Below are 16,047 nucleotides of genomic sequence, written 5' to 3' on the forward strand. Positions count from 1 at the left end.
AAAGTCAAGAATATCCACAGCCTTCAAAGTCTGCAGTGAAAAACTGAAACTTCAAACCTAAGACACATAGGACTATGCAGTCCCAATTCATACTACCTAAATGATTTACAGACCCCAAACCCAAAACTTGGTATTAAAAGCTGAAATCTGAAATCAGTGAAACCCATGAAGCCCCCACAGAGACAAAGACTAAAACATCTAGAAAGGATGATGAAAATGTTTTATATCATGATCACTGAAATCCAGGCTACAGGAAAACTATGCACTGTCTGTAAGACAAAGGATTCTCTTTCTTCAACAAATAAACTGCAAAGATAAGAAAACAGATGGAAAGGCCACCTATAGATCAAAAAAGACTTAAGAGAGAGATCAACCAACAGCCAACCTGTAGAACTTACCTAGATCCTGACCCAAATAAGCAAACTGTAAAATTACATACAAATTTCACATTTAAAACTGAAAATTGAATAACTGTATATTCAGTAACAGTAAGAAACTACTATTAAATTTTTTAGGGGTTGTAAGAGTAAGGTGGCTACTAAAACATTAGCAGATGAAATTATATGATGCCTAGATTTGCTTCCAAATACTATAGGAAAGGGGGATGTGGTAGAACAGATTTACCAAGACTGGCCAAAAACTGGTAACTGTTAAAGCTGGACAACAGACACACAGAGGTCATTCTATCTACTTTTGTGTTTAAATGTTTTAATAAAAGGTTTTTAAAAAAGAATGTCTCCTTTATCTCTAAACAAATGTATCCTTCGCCTCTAAAATAAAAGTAACAAATTGTTCTATTTAATACACACGTACGATCTTCACTCATATATTTACTCGAAAAATTCTCTAATCTCAAAATTCATCTGAAATGTAGCTCTGAAAAAATTCACATTGTAATATAATATTTCCTTTGTTCTTATATTGTATATGATATGTAAGTCCTGTAACTGATTACATTGGGGTCTCAGATTATAAATTCTTGGATTAAAGTGTCACAGAAGTATTTTAACATAATACACACATAATTAAAAGGTAAATGCTTTCTTTTGAAGATAAAACAACACTTAAATGTCTTGTTTCTTATTAACATTTTAATTTCTTAGCTGCTCTACCCTCATTGGTTCCATGTCATACTTTTTTAAATTTAATTCAACTGACCAACATGATTATTCTTATATTGCAGGGCAAATGCTTTGCTTATTGGCAAGTAAGTCAAGAGGTTAATACACTCATATTATTAAAAAGCACAAGAAACAGTTAACACTCAAATAAGAGGGCAACCCTTTACTAAAGTTTAAATATGCTGTCCACATATGAAGATGCTATTGCATCCACATCCATTTAACAAGAAACTAAGAGTTTTTTCCCCATTCATTATGAGGATGAAATCAGGTCTAGTATACAGATTCTCTAACTCTATCCCTCAGTTGAGGGGGTCACTTGTGTAATTTACATGAGTATGTTAATGGTGGAAGAGGCTACCATGATATAAATGATCAAAAAATCTGGGTTAGTAGTAATACCTAACAACGATAACCAGCCATATGTAAGTCAATATGTGTCTGTGATCTCTTTTATTTGGTAAGAAGTTTCTCAGCTTCTCAAAGCTTCATTACCAATCTGCGGTGAAAATTAGGTCTATCCAGGAGGCAGTAGAAAGACAGCAGTATAGTTCTAAGAAATACATTCTGTCTCTATATGGAAACTCATTCTGTATTGTAGGTAACCAACTTTAAACAATTTGCTTCCTCTGACTTAGAAGAATTACATGTTTTTAGAAAAATTAGAGAATATGGAAAATAACGTATAAAAAGGAAAAACATTCACTCAATTTTACCATCTAGTGAAAATCACTATCAACATAATAGCACATTTCTTTTCAGTCCTTTTTCTTACTGATTTGCAAGAGCCTTGAGTATGTTTCATAAACTTTAATACTCCATTATGTAAATTAAAACCTTTTTCCATTTCACATTTTTTAAAATTTGTATTTAAGAGAGAGACAGAGAGCATGCAGGGGAGGGGCAGAGAGAGGGAGAGAGAGAATCCCAAACAGGTTCCATGCTGTCAGCATGGAGCCAAATGTGGGGCTCAATCCCACCACCACGGGATCATGACCTGAGCTGAAATCAAGAGTCAGACACTCAACTGAGCTACTAGGCACCCCTTAAATTTCTTTATTCTAATTGCACTAATCAGCACCTCAGAAATCCTGAATATGCAGTATACAGTTCCAGAAAGAAGTATGAAAAGTCTAACCACTTAAAAAAATAAAAATAAAAAAATCTAGGGGTGCCTGGGTGTCTCAGTTGGTTAAGCATCCAACTCTTGCTTTCGACTCAGGTCATGATCTCACAGTCAGTGGGTCCAAGCCCCACATCAGGCTCTGTACTGACAGTGTGGAGCCTGCCTGGGATTCTCTCTCTCTCCCTCCATCCTGCCCCTCTCCTGTTCGAGTGCACACTCTCTCAAAATAAACAAAAATAAACTTAAAAAAATAAAAACAAAAAAAACTGAATGATGCTCAACTATATTTCACTTAAGAAAAAAATCAGTCCAGGGCACTTGGGTGGCTCAGTTGGTAAAGTGGCCGACTTCGGCTCAGGTCATGATCTCATAGCTCAAAGGCTGTTTGAGCCCCGTGTCGGGCTCTGTACTGACAGCTCAGAGCCTAGAGCCTGGAGCCTGGAGCCTGCTTTTGATTCTGTGTCTCCCTCTCTCTCTCTGCCCCTCCCCTGGTCACCCTCTGTCTCTCTCTCTCAAAAATAAACAAACATTAAAAAAAGAAAAAAGAAAGAAAGAAAGAAAGAAAAAAGAAAAAAATCAGTCTGGAGTGCCTGGATGGCTCAGTTGGTAGAGCATGCAACTCTTGATCTTGGGGTTGTAAATTTGAGCCCCATATTGGGTACAGAGATTACTTAAAATCTTAAAAAAAAAAAAAAAAAAAAAAAAAGGAAGAAGAAGAAGAAGAAAAAATCAGTTTGGCTTCAGTGGCCAAAAGAAACAACAATGGCAACGATACGGATAATAGAAGGTATCTTATTATAGTCCTGATTTTAATCGGAATGCTTTAAGTGTTTCACCACTAAGTATTCCTGTTTATATATGTATATTATCTTTTGATTAAGTATGTTTATAATGTCAATCTGTATTTCCTATTAAAAGTTTAAAGGGAGAGACATTTAGGTTTTTATATTATGATGATAGTTCCCTGTCTTATTAATATGAATTATATTAACAGACACAATGATTGGTATTTGTTATTATTTATAAATTCTGCCTCATGAATCACAAGTGAGGTTCTCAAGAGATCTTCTTTTTGTTGCTACTTTAGGTTTAGGTATCAGTGTTACGTTGACCTGTTTTGTTTTGTTTTTGAGGGAGGGGAAGAGGCAGAGGAAGAGAGAGAATCTCAAGCAGGCTCCAGGTCCAGCACAGGACCCAACTCGGGCTGGATTCCATGATTGTGAGATCGTGACCGGAGCTGAAATCGAGACTTGGATGCTCACTGACTCAGCCACCCAGGCACCCTATGTTGACCTCTTTTCCTTTTTTTTTAATTGGAAAGAATTAGGTTGGTCTGAAACAGGTTAAGTTCCAGTAGCATCAATTCTTCTCTGAATACACTCAAGAAAGTTCCTGAAGTCAGTGGTAGTTGTTTGCTTGCTGAGGGAGAAGGCAGATGTACAAAGGGAGAAACATAATTGTTCAACTTTTTTTTTTTTAATTGTTCAACTTTTTAAAATGGTTTTTAGTCTATTAACTTCTTTGGTCATTTATATTTTCCTAGAAACATAATTTCAGTAAGGTTTTCAGGCAGATTAGCATAGAATTGTACACGCTCTCCTACAACTAAAGAAGCCATTCTACAATTTAAAAAGCTACTTTCCTCTTTCCAGTGCATCTGTGTGGTTTTATTATTTTCTTTCTTATTCTTAATTTTGAAAATGAGAGCTTTCACTCATGTTTCTTGATTTGGCTAGCTACTGAATCAACTATGTAATTAATTAGTTGAATTATTTTTTTGTATTAAACTACATGGACTTAGTTCTCATTCACACTGACAAATATTTGAGTTTTTAGGCTATTTTCCTCTTAGGATGATTTCACGTTCAGATATCCTTTCTTAAAAATTCAATTTTTAACTCAACTGAGACTGGGTGGCTCAGCTGGTTAAGCATCCAACTCTTCATTTAGGCTCAGGTCATGATCTCACAGTTGGTGAGTTCGAGCCTCATGTCAGCCTCCACAATGACAGTGTGAAGGCTGCTTGGGATTCTCTGTTTCTCCTTCTCTCCTGCTCGTGCACATACACACACTCTCTCCCTCTCAAAATAAATAAAACTTAAAAAAATTCAATTTTACTTATTTTATGTATCAAAATAATACATGGTCATAAAAATCCAAGTATTAAAATAAAACAGAAAGGATGTATGTGCAAAGTAAAAAGCAACTGGAATCCTATCCCTTGAATAAATACCACTAAAACTTTGTGTTTCTCTAGATTCTTTATTTCAACGCACATAGAAACATACACATATATTCTTCTACTTTAAAACACACGCACGCGTGCACGCACACACCCCTGGGTGGCTCAGTCAGTAAGTGTCTTGACTCTTGGTTTCAGCTCAGGTCATGAGCTCGTGGTTGGTGGGATCGAGTCCCATGTCAGGTTCTTCGCTGACGGTGCACAGTCTGCTTGGGATTCTCTCTCCCTCTCTCTCTGCCCCTCCCCCCACTTGCTCGCTCTCTCAAAATAAATAAATAAGCATTTTTAAAAAAAACCACACAAACAGGATTATGTTATTCATACTACTTTATAAATAGCTTCTTATTCTCCCCACTTGATGTGCTCTGGCATCTCTACCTCAGTATATACAGCCTCCTCATTCTTTATAACTGCAGTATGATATTCTGTTCCTGTTTGATTAGCATTTAGTTTGTTTCCAATTTTTGCCATCATAAACAACATTGTAGTGAACATCCCTAAATGGAACTTTCTCCACATTCACAAGCAGTCCTGTAGGATTAAAATCTGTAAATGGTATTGTGGTTAAAGGGTATGAATGATTTCAATCTTTAAGTTTGACAATCTGATAAAGACGGATGTTATTTTTTAAAAACCTTTTTACTGAAGCATAACATAGAGTGTACAACTCATATTTAAACGCAACAATAAATTTTCACAAAGTGAACACACATGTAAACCAACATCTAGATCACAGAGTATTATCAGAATTCCAGGCACCTCCCTTTGTGACCCTGTGTAATCAATATCCTCCAAAGACTAAAAAAGAAAAAAGAAAAAAGAGATCCTCTCTTGACTTCCAACACTTTTAATTTTGATTGTTTTTGAACATTAAATAAATGGAAAAATACACAATATACCCACAGTTTCCAAACTGCACCAAGGGTGCCTGGGGACTGCAAGTTATTTTAAATTTGAGAGAAATGATATTCAACATCTGTATTACACCATGCCAACTACTAGATTGCTATATTCTTTTCAGTGATGTCTAATCTTTGTTAATAAGCTGCCATTTTCAGTGGTTGCTATAATAATAAGTAATGTGTAAAAATCAACATGGAACAGAAAATGAGGGTGGTGGGTGTCCAATCTGATTCCAAGATTTGAGAAGTTGTACAGTGCTGAAAGTATACATCCCATTACTAATTGTGGTTATTTAAAAATGAAGTAAAAGTACTAATTTTTTTTCAATTTTTGTGCATTATTTTAATGGCTCTTAACTTGTTGGGACGTAAGTATTACTAAGTTGTTCATATCTACTACTTAATAAACAGAACAGTTTGGGTATTTCTTTTGGCCTACAAGTGCCATGAACCAAGTACCATGAAGGGAGAAAGTCTGGGAGCCTCTGGTGTATATTCCTGTCACTGGTTTCTTACAGTATCACTTGTAAGATTCATTCATATTGTGTCAAACAACTGCAATTCGTTCATTTTCATAGCATAATATTCCACTACATGACTATTCCACTACTTACTAATTCTATTGATGGTGTGTGTGAATTTTAAAAATTTAAATTCCAGTTTAGTTAACATACAGTGTTATATTAGTTTCAATGTACAATATGGTGATTCAACAATTCTATATGTTACTCAGTGCTCATCACAATGAGTGTACTCTTGATTCCCTTCACCTATTTTAACTATCCCCCCACACACCCATCTCCCCTCTGGTACCATCAGTTTGTTTTCTATATTTAAGACTCTCTTTTTTCTTTGTTCACTTTGAATGTTCTTAAGTGTACATTTCTTGAAGTGGAATTGCTGTGTTCCAGAGTATGTATATGCTCAGTTTTAGCAGACAGGCTAGTTTTCCAAGATAGTTCATCAATTTACACTCCTAGTAACAACGTTTGAGAGTTCTGATTGCTCCATGTCCTAACATTGTTTTTTGTTTTGCTTCATTTAGTCATTCTGAAGAATGTACACTACCACAGCAATTTCCCAAAATGAGGCTGAGCCCCTTTCATGCAATCATGATTGCTTTCCAAACACTTGCTTGGTCCTTTGAATATTGGTCTTTTTAGGTGCCTATTCAAGTTCTTTTCCCATTAAAAAAAAGGGGGGTATATTAATATTAGATGCAGGATATTTGTCTTTTTAGGTGCCTATTCAAGTTCTAATTCTAATATTAAAATATAGCATTGAATATTGGTCTTTTTAGGTGCCTATTCAAGTTCTTTTCCCATTAAAAAAAAGGGGGTGTATTAATATTAGATGCAGGATGAGTCTTTGATCAGGCATATGTCCTTCAAGCATCTTCTCCCACTTCTCCCACTCTGTGCTTGGTTCTTCATGATCTTAATGGTATCTTTTAATGAATACATGTTCTTAATCTTAACATAATCCAATTTATGGAATTATCCTGATGTTTGGGCCATTTTGTAAATATATCTTTGTTGACATAGTGAGAATTGTTTTCCAAATTTAGATCAGCAAACCATCCAAAAATGATCACTGCATATGGTGGTAAGGTAAAATCATGATACTTTTCCTCCTATATGGATATCTAATTGACCAGCACCATTTATTTGACTTTCCTTTCCCCGCTGTACCACTGTGTTACTTTTATCATAAATCATGTGACAGTATACATATCAGTATGTTTCTGGACTGTTTTATTCCATCAATCTATTTGTCTATCCATGTGCCAATGCTATATTAATCTTAATTGCTACAGCTTGATACTTGGTAGTGTGAGTCCTCCAGATTTTTTTCTTGTTCCTCGTGATTGCTTTGGCTTGATTCTGCATTTCAGTTGAGCATCTTTTGATGTTTACTGGCCATTCATATCTTCCTCTTGTATGAGCTGGCTGTTCAGGTCTTCTGGAAATGAGTTGGTTATTCTTCACATACTGATTAGTATTACATCTTTCTCAATTAGAAAATACACCCCTTATAAACATTAAAAAGAAAAAACAGGAGGGGGCACGGCACCTACATGGCTCAGTCAGTTAAGCATCCAAACTCTTGATTTCGGCTCAGGTCATGATCTCACAGTTTGTGGGTTTGAGCCCTGCATCAGGCTCTGTTATGACAGTGCTTGGGATTCTCTGTCTCCCTCTCTCTCTCTGCCCCTACCATACTGCTTAAGCTATCTCTTGCTCTCTCAAAAATAAATAAACATTAAAAAAAAAAGAAGAAAAAATATAACCCATGTGTCAAATGCTGTCGTTTCCATAGTCTTTAAAAATGCTTACATTTTTTCCTATTTTTTTAATGTACTTAGAAGTATTGATTTTTTTCCTTCTAGGTTCTGGTTTCACGCTTAGAAAAGCCTTCTCCATGCCAAGATGGCATCACAGTGTCGGCAAAATGAGTAACGTAGGACTTCATCTTTTACGTTACTTATTTTTATAATGTTTGACTTTTTAAATTTACTTATTTATTTATTTTTTATGTTTATTTTCAGAGAGAGAGAGAGACAGCGCACATGCACATGCGAGTGAGGTGAGGGGCAGAAAGAGAGGGAGAGAATCACTTGGGGCTCAATCCCACAAACCTTGAGATCATGACCTGAGCTGAAATCAAGAATCGAATGTTTAACTGACTGAGCCAGCCGGTGCCCCTATAATGTTTGACATTCTTTACATTTGTAAAGCACCTTAATAATTTCTTCAAAGAAGAAATTTCAGTCATTTCCCACAACAGAATAATGGCCCAATAATTTATTCTGATACTTATATGATTTCATTTGCCATACTTAAATCTTTAATACACCTGGAAGTCATTTTAATATATAGTGTGAATATATTCCCCCAAACAGCCAGCTGCCCAATGTATTTTATTTTCCCCAATTAAGGCACCTGGCTGGCTCAGTCGGTTGAGCGTCCGACTTCGGCTCAGGTCATGATCTCACGGTCCGTGAGTTCGAGCCCCGCATTGGGCTCTGTGCTGACAGCTCAGAGCCTGGAGCCTGCTTCAGATTCTGTCTCCCTCTCTCTCTGACCCTCCCCCGTTCATGCCCTGTCTCTCTCTGTCTCAAAAATATTTTCCCCAATTAAAATACAGCACTGTTGGGGCACCTGGGTGTCTCAGTTAGTTAAGTGTAGCTCAGAGCCTGGAGTCTGCTCCAGATTCTGTGTCTCCCTCTCTCTCTGCCCCTTCCTTGCTCGCTTGCAGGCATGCTCTCTCTCTCAAAAGTAAATAAAGCATTAAAATATAGCATTGTCTCTGGGGTGCCTGCCTGGGTGGTTCAATCAGTTAAATGTCCAACTCTTGATTTCGGCTCAGGTCATGATCTCATGGTTTGTGAGTTCAAGCTCTGAGTCAGGTTCTGTTTTGACAGTATGTAGCCTGCTTGGGATTCTCTCTCTTCTTCTCTCTCTGTCCCTCTCTGCTCGCTCTCTCTCTCCCAAAATAAATAAACTTAAAAAAATTAAAATATAGCATTGTCTCTTTACTTAATCATTTAACAAATTCTTTTTGAAATTTTGTTTTAATGTTTATTTTAATTTTGAGAGTGTGTGTGTGCGCGCGCGCGCGCAAGCAGGAGGTGGGAAGGGGCAGAGAGAGAGGGACATACAGCATCTGAAGTAGGCTCCAGGCTCTGAGCTGTCAGCACAGAGCCCAACGCAGGGCTTGAACCCACAAACTATGAGATCATGACCTGAGCTGAAGTCGGCCACTCAACCAACTGAGCCACCCAGGCGCCCCGTATCATTTAACAAATTCTTAAACGTGCTTTCACTTCTATTTAGACTGCCTACTATGTTCTATGAATCAATTTATCTCTCTGCTGTTCTTGTGCCAATGCTACACAGTTTTAAAATATGTAGCTTTCTGGGGCGCCTGGGTGGCACAGTCGGTTAAGCGTCCGACTTCAGCCAGGTCACGATCTCGCGGTCCGTGAGTTCGAGCCCCGCATCAGGCTCTGGGCTGATGGCTCGGAGCCTGGAGCCTGTTTCCGATTCTGTGTCTCCCTCTCTCTCTGCCCCTCCCCAGTTCATGCTCTGTCTCTCTCTGTCCCAAAAATAAAATAAAAAACGTTGAAAAAAAAAATTAAAAAAAAAAAAAATATATGTAGCTTTCTAAGGTGCCTGAGTGATTCAGTTGGTTAAGCATCTGACTCTTGATTTCGGCTCAGGTCATGATCTCAGGATCAAGAGATGGAGCCCCACGTCAGGCTCTGTGCTAGGCATGGCAGCTTACTTGAGATTCTCTCCCTCTCCCTTCCCCTGCTTTTGTGTGCACATGCATGCGCACACACACCCTCTCTCTCAAATAAATAAAATATGTAGCTTTCTAATGCACTGGACTACATTATAATGTATATGTCTCCTAAATATTGTGCATCTTGGAAATTTCTTTGACTCCTTTATTCTCATGTAAGCAATTTCTCCAGATGAACTTCATATTTAGTCACTTTCCTGCACTGGTAAAGTTTTGAGCATCTGATTCATATATCAGATGAAGTCACAGCTTAAATTGAGATGAGCTGACATTATAACATACTACCTTACCATCCAGAGATACATGGTATGTTGGGCTATTTATGTTCTTTATGCCCTTCCCCCATAAAGTTTTTAGCTCTCAATTTATTAATCCCAAGAGCTCATTATATGAAAAGATTATTAATTCTTTGGCTGTCAAATATGTTGCAAGAATTTTTTTTTCAATTTGTTACCAGCCAATTTTAAAAGAGTACCAAGGATATTAGTTGAGGCTTTATATAGCTATACAACAGAAATATACATAGAAAAAGAAAAAATTGACTCTAATACCAAGTAAAGGCATTAATTTGTACAGTTTTCTGCATGAGACAAAGCCAAAATCATTGAAGTTAAGACTAAAAATAATAAATTGGGGCACCTGGGTGGCTCAGTCAGTTACGCATCTGACTTTGGCTCAGGTTGTGATCTTGCCATTGGGAGTTCAAGCCTTCCATCAGGCTCTCTGCTGTCAGCCCAGCCTTCTTCGGATCCTCTGTCCCCCACCTCCTCAGCCTCTCCCCTGCTTATACACTCTCTTTCTCTCTCTCAAAAATAAACAAACTTAAAAAAAACCTAAAAATAATAAATAGAACACACTGGGGCGCCTGGGTGTCTCAACCAATTGAGCATCAGACTCTTAATTTCAGCTCAGGTCATGATCCCAGGGTCATGGGATTGAACCCTGTGTCAGGACTTCATGCTCTGTGGAGTCTGCTTAAGATTCTCTGTCTGTCTCTCTGTCTCTCCCCCTCCCCTTTCAGCCCCACTTGCATGCTCTCTCTCAAATTAAAAAACAACAAAAAAAATTATGGGCGCCTGGGTGGCTCAGTTGGTTAGGCGTCTGACTGTGGCTCAGGTCATGATCTCACAGTTTGTGAGTTTGAGCCCCCGCATTGGGCTCTGTGCTGACAGCTCAGAGCCTGGAGCCTGCTTCGGATTCTGTGTCTCCCTCTCTCTCTGCTCCTCCCCAACTCATGCTGTCTCTCTCTGTCTCTCAAAAATAAAATAAAATAAACTTTTTTTAAATTAAAAAAAATTAAAAATAAATAAACAGAACACATTACTGAAACACCTCACCTAGCCAAAACTTAACTCTATGGCCAATTTTGTAATTGGAATAGGACACAAAACAGACCAGTCAGCAGTTAAAAAGATCCTAAACTTCATTCTTTAAAAACCCAGCCCTTCACTCTATATTTGCTTTCACTTGGTACACAGCTTTACAATTCCTTCTATTTATCTTTCCATTTCTATACCTAAATGGTTGAGCACTCCTGGTTAAAAGCTATACAGATTCAAAGACATTATTTTACAACATATGGATTTTTATTGACCCATCTATACCACCTGTGACTTTTTAAAAGTTTTTAAAATTTTTATTATTTTTTTCCACCTGTCACTTTAAAAAAATATATTTTCTTTTTTTTTTTTAATTTTTTTTTTTCAACATTTATTTATTTTTGGGACAGAGAGAGACAGAGCATGAACGGGGGAGGGGCAGAGAGAGAGGGAGACACAGAATCGGAAACAGGTTCCAGGCTCTGAGCCATCAGCCCAGAGCCTGATGCGGGGCTCGAACTCACGGACTGCGAGATCGTGACCTGGCTGAAGTCGGACGCCCAACCGACTGCGCCACCCAGGCGCCCCTAAAAAAATATATTTTCTAATGTTTATTTATTTTTGAGACAGAGAGAGACAGGGCATGAGCAGGGGGAGGGGCAGAGAGAGAGGGAGATACAGAATCTGAAGTGGCTTCAGGCTCAGAGCTGTCAGCACAGAGCCCGATGTGGGTCTCAAACTCACCAACTACAAGATCATGACCTGAGATGAAATCAGAAGCTTAACCGATTGAGCCACCCAGGCGCTCCTCCACCTGTCACTTTTTAAAACAAATTGTTAATAAACTTCCCTTCCCATATACATCAACAGCCACTTCCAACTTCAGTTTAGCTTCCCTACATAGAAACCACACCACTCCTATCCCTTACTCTCAGCAGATGATCTTACCTCCTTATTCAGGATAACCATTCTTTGCAAACTTAGCTATGCTGACACCTGAAGTCCCTAACTTGTTCCATTTGATCTTAGAGAAAAAAGTACTCTTTCTCCAACTACAATTTAAGACCCATACCTTAATTTACACATGAAGGAAGAGGCAAGACTCATTAATTAATTCTCTTGTTCCAGGTCTCCACTCCATAATTCATTTCCCACCTAACTTATACAATTAAACTCTCATTCCATTTTCAGCCAATAAATTCAGCCAATATATTCTAATGTCGTCCATGCTTTAAAAAAAAAATCCTGGGGTGCTTGGGTGGCTCAGTCGGTTGGGCTTCCAACTTTGGCTCAGGTCATGATCTCGCGGTCCATGAGTTTGAGCCCTGCGTCGGGCTCTGTGCTGAGAGCCCAGAGCCTGGAGCCTGCTTCAGAGTCTGTGTCTCCCTCTCTCTTTGCCCCTCCCCTGCTCATACTATGTCTCTCTCTCTCAAAAGTAAGTAAACATTAAAAAAAAAAAAAAAAATCCCTTCACACTTTACCATTTCTACATATCAACATATTCCTCCCTTCCTTTCCTTACTTAGGGAAAAGTCAGCATGCCTACTTCACCTTCCATTCATTCCATTACCCCATCTCCTAAAGCTTTATGACTGTGCCTTTGCCTGAAGCTACTCACAAAAATTAACAGTGACACTGGACTACAACGATCAAGGGGAATTGGGTATTTTTTTGGTTCCACAAATACTATGATTTTGTCTATAACTATGCCTATTGATGGAAGTTGGAACTGCTGAAGGAATCTGATTATGAATTTCTCCTTGGCTCTAAATTGGATAAAATTGGAAACTATAAGCAATCTCTTAAAATGCTCAAAAACTGGGCAAGGGGTATCTTATATTTATATGCATTAAAATGCTTAAAAAGCATTTTATATTTATGTACCAAAACGGTGGTTTAAAGCAAGAAAAGTTCCTTATATTTCTATCAAAGATTCAAGTCCAGGGAATTAGTTCTATAAACGTCTTTCATGAAATAATCGATTACCTCAAAATGCAAAATCTTCTCGAGCAAGAAGGCAGGATAGGTAGGAACTAAATACTAAATATTAGACCTTGATTAAATTACTTAACTTTCTCACCCTTAATACAGGGTTATACCTTACTCTACAGTTTAATTGTGAGGATTAAACCAGACGTGTAAAAGCACTTAGCACAGTTCCAGGAACACATTAAATACCTTCCTTCACTTTAGCGCAATGCCATACTCCAAGATACATACAACTATTTAGAAGTAAAAGTGTACCAAAAAGAAACAATATTAAAACTTTGTTAACTATTTGAAACAGAAAATGTGGCAAAAGCAGCATCTGTTTATACTAATAATAATCTTCAAATGAAAGGCTTCAATTAGAAGCACAAGTTACTAAAAGATGTTCAAGTATTTTGAGGGAATTCAACTACTAAATGTACTTAGCTTGAATTTCCAATGTTCTCCTCTACGGAGTGTAAAAGATTACACAAAATTTAATAAAATGGACAGAGTAAGCATACACACAAAGCTGTAGTTTCCCAGGTTGAGAAAGACAAATCTAAACTCACCCTTCCTTGGGAGGAATGGATCTCAAATATACAAAGTTTCCTTAGATATACACAAAAGCAAATCAATGTATCAAAGGGATTTGAATGAATGGAGGCTTTCTTTACTTTAGGGGCCCAAATAATAAAATGAATAACCAAAATAAATCCTCTCCAAATATTTATGGGGGGGGGGGGACATTTTAATTATTAGAATTGGTGTAAAGCAGCTGGCTTGAGTAGAATGTAGCAAGTCAGTTGCTTTCTGAAAAAATATTGTGGGGTGGAGAAGGTGGGCAATCTTCCCAATAAAACAACTGCCATAAAACCTCATACATACATAAGAATATACACATCTGTTAAATATCAATTTACACTGTGTTCTGCCAACTTAGTAATCAAGAGGAAGTATTTAAGATCTAAAAAATAAGTCATATTCCACTTCTGGTCACATTTTGTACGGGTGGCTACTGGCAAGTAGGGGTTATCTACGCAGATTCAAGGCAGTGAGGACTGAATAATAAATCCACTGTTCACTTTCAAATGTAGGGGGAGAGGAAAAGGGAGGCTCCGAGTCCGTAAAGTATCTCCTCCCTCTCTGAACACTGCAAAAACTGTCCAAGTCTAAGACATTTACCTCTGAAACTCCTTGGAGAGTGACTTGGGAGACTTTTTGTTCAGATTTCTGAGGGGCAGCTATTTAGGAATGCGGCAAGATTGCAACTTTCAAATACATGAACGTAACTTAAATTCTAAAGTATTTTTTCTTTCAGGAAAGATTTTCCCCCTTCCTTTCAAATAGTTCACCACCACTCACATATTAACAAAATCTCCAATTCAACCCCAAGTATAAACAAAAACCAAAGTTTAAAAAAAAATGCCAATAAAGCAGACAACTACTTCTACTAATTCCTCATCTCCCTCTCAATTAGGAAGGAAGAACACGAAAGGCGAAACGAACACGAAGCAGAAAAAAAAAAAAAAATGCTTGGCAAGAGGAGAAAGTAAGTAGGAAGGGGGGATAAGAGCAGAGCAAAAAGTTCAGCTGATGCTGACACTTAATATGGGTAAAAAGGGAGAAAATATTCTGAAAACACAGGTTAGAAGTAAAGAACTGAGTGGGACAGGGGAGCAATAGAGGAAGTCCAAGCAAAAGGCCTATGGGGGTGGGGGGCACGGTGTTGGAGGGAACACCAAAATACGGGGAAAGATTCATTAGGAAGAGATACCAATCAAGGCCCAAGAACTTGAGAGACAGAGGATATGGAGACAGAGTATTCCTATCCTGGCAACCACGAGACCGCGCCAGATGTCTGGGGAGGCGATCCTGCTACGAGGGTTGAGGGGTTAACTGCGGGGGCTCGCAGACGTGGAAGGGGGTGCGGCCCTAGGGGTTGCAGCAGGGGAGCGGAGAGCAGGCCTACGGTGCGTACCTTGTAGTAAACATCGAATTGGATGTTCTCGGGCAAGGAGCGGATGTCTCGGCGGGAACGGATGTAGTTGTCCACGACAGCGGAGATGGCGGTGTTATACAGAGTCTCTGGGATCCACTCTAGTTCCACGGCCGCCATCTTCCTTCCCTCCTCCTCCGCCTCCTCCGCCTCCTCCTCCCGAAGGCCCCCGCCTCCCTCCGTAGCGAACTCCTCTGCGGCCCCGGAGGATTCGGACGGGCGGCGGCAGCCACGCGGGCACACGGCAGAAGCGCACGGCCACCCTGGCTCCTTCGGGGCGAGCTGTAGGGCAGCAGCGGCGCACCCAGGCCCGGGTAAACAGCGGCGCACGGGTCCAGGGAGAGCCAAGCCCAGGCCTCACATTCCGGGTTTGAGAGAAACCCGGGTTCCGTCCCAGCACCGAGCTCTGCAGGGGCGGGGCTGCGTGTGCGGCGTCATGACGTCAGCGCACGCTGACGCGCCGGAGGGAAGGAATGCGGCAGGCGGAAAACTTGGGAAGAAAAGAGTGGTGGTTCTTTTCGCAGAGAACGTACTTACCGAAGGGGCCGCAATTGGGTGGGGGGGGTGGACTTTTTACACTAAGACGAGTAACGCTCTAGCGTTCCCGATTACACGGGCGCGTCAGTCGTGCCACGGCAGTTCCTAGGCATGGACCGTATCGCGGCTCAGGTAAAAGTTTGGATCCTTCACAAAAGTGCACAGTATCTGCACACTGAAAATTAGGCATTCAGGGAATTCACATGGGTCTCAACACCCTTCTTTAGATTCGGGTCCTTAAGCCAACTTACGAACCTTCGGTCCAGGAACTAAGTGTCGGCATAGGTCATTGTATAACTAACCACTTGCATTTTTGAACTTTTTACAATATTTTCTTTTTCCAAAGAAAACTTACAAACAAAAAATAAGAAGAAAACTCCTTCCTGCTGTAGAAGAATTTGGTAGGAAGGTTAGCCTGATTATGGAATTACAAATAGTGGTGAGAGAAAAAGGGCTAATTGCTGGCTGTGTCAGGGGTCAATGGTGAGATAGAAATCAAGATTTCAATTTTCTCCCATAATTCTA

General features: G+C 39.2%; 1 protein-coding gene across 1 annotated transcript in view; it reads right to left on the bottom strand.

The window, feature by feature from the left end:
- APPBP2 (amyloid beta precursor protein binding protein 2) overlaps positions 1-15,413 on the bottom strand; it is a 51,708-nt gene extending 36,295 nt beyond the window's left edge. The window contains exon 1 of the mRNA XM_078437416.2: positions 14,968-15,413. Within this exon, the coding sequence (XP_078293542.1) occupies positions 14,968-15,105 (138 nt within the window). The 5' untranslated portion in view covers positions 15,106-15,413. The remainder of the gene's footprint in view (positions 1-14,967) is intronic.
- Between the last annotated feature and the right edge of the window lie 634 nt (positions 15,414-16,047).

The sequence above is a fragment of the Panthera onca genome, chromosome E1 (assembly GCF_046562875.1).
Source record: "Panthera onca isolate mPanOnc1 chromosome E1, mPanOnc1 haplotype 2, whole genome shotgun sequence".
NCBI classification, from domain to species: Eukaryota; Metazoa; Chordata; class Mammalia; order Carnivora; family Felidae; genus Panthera; species Panthera onca.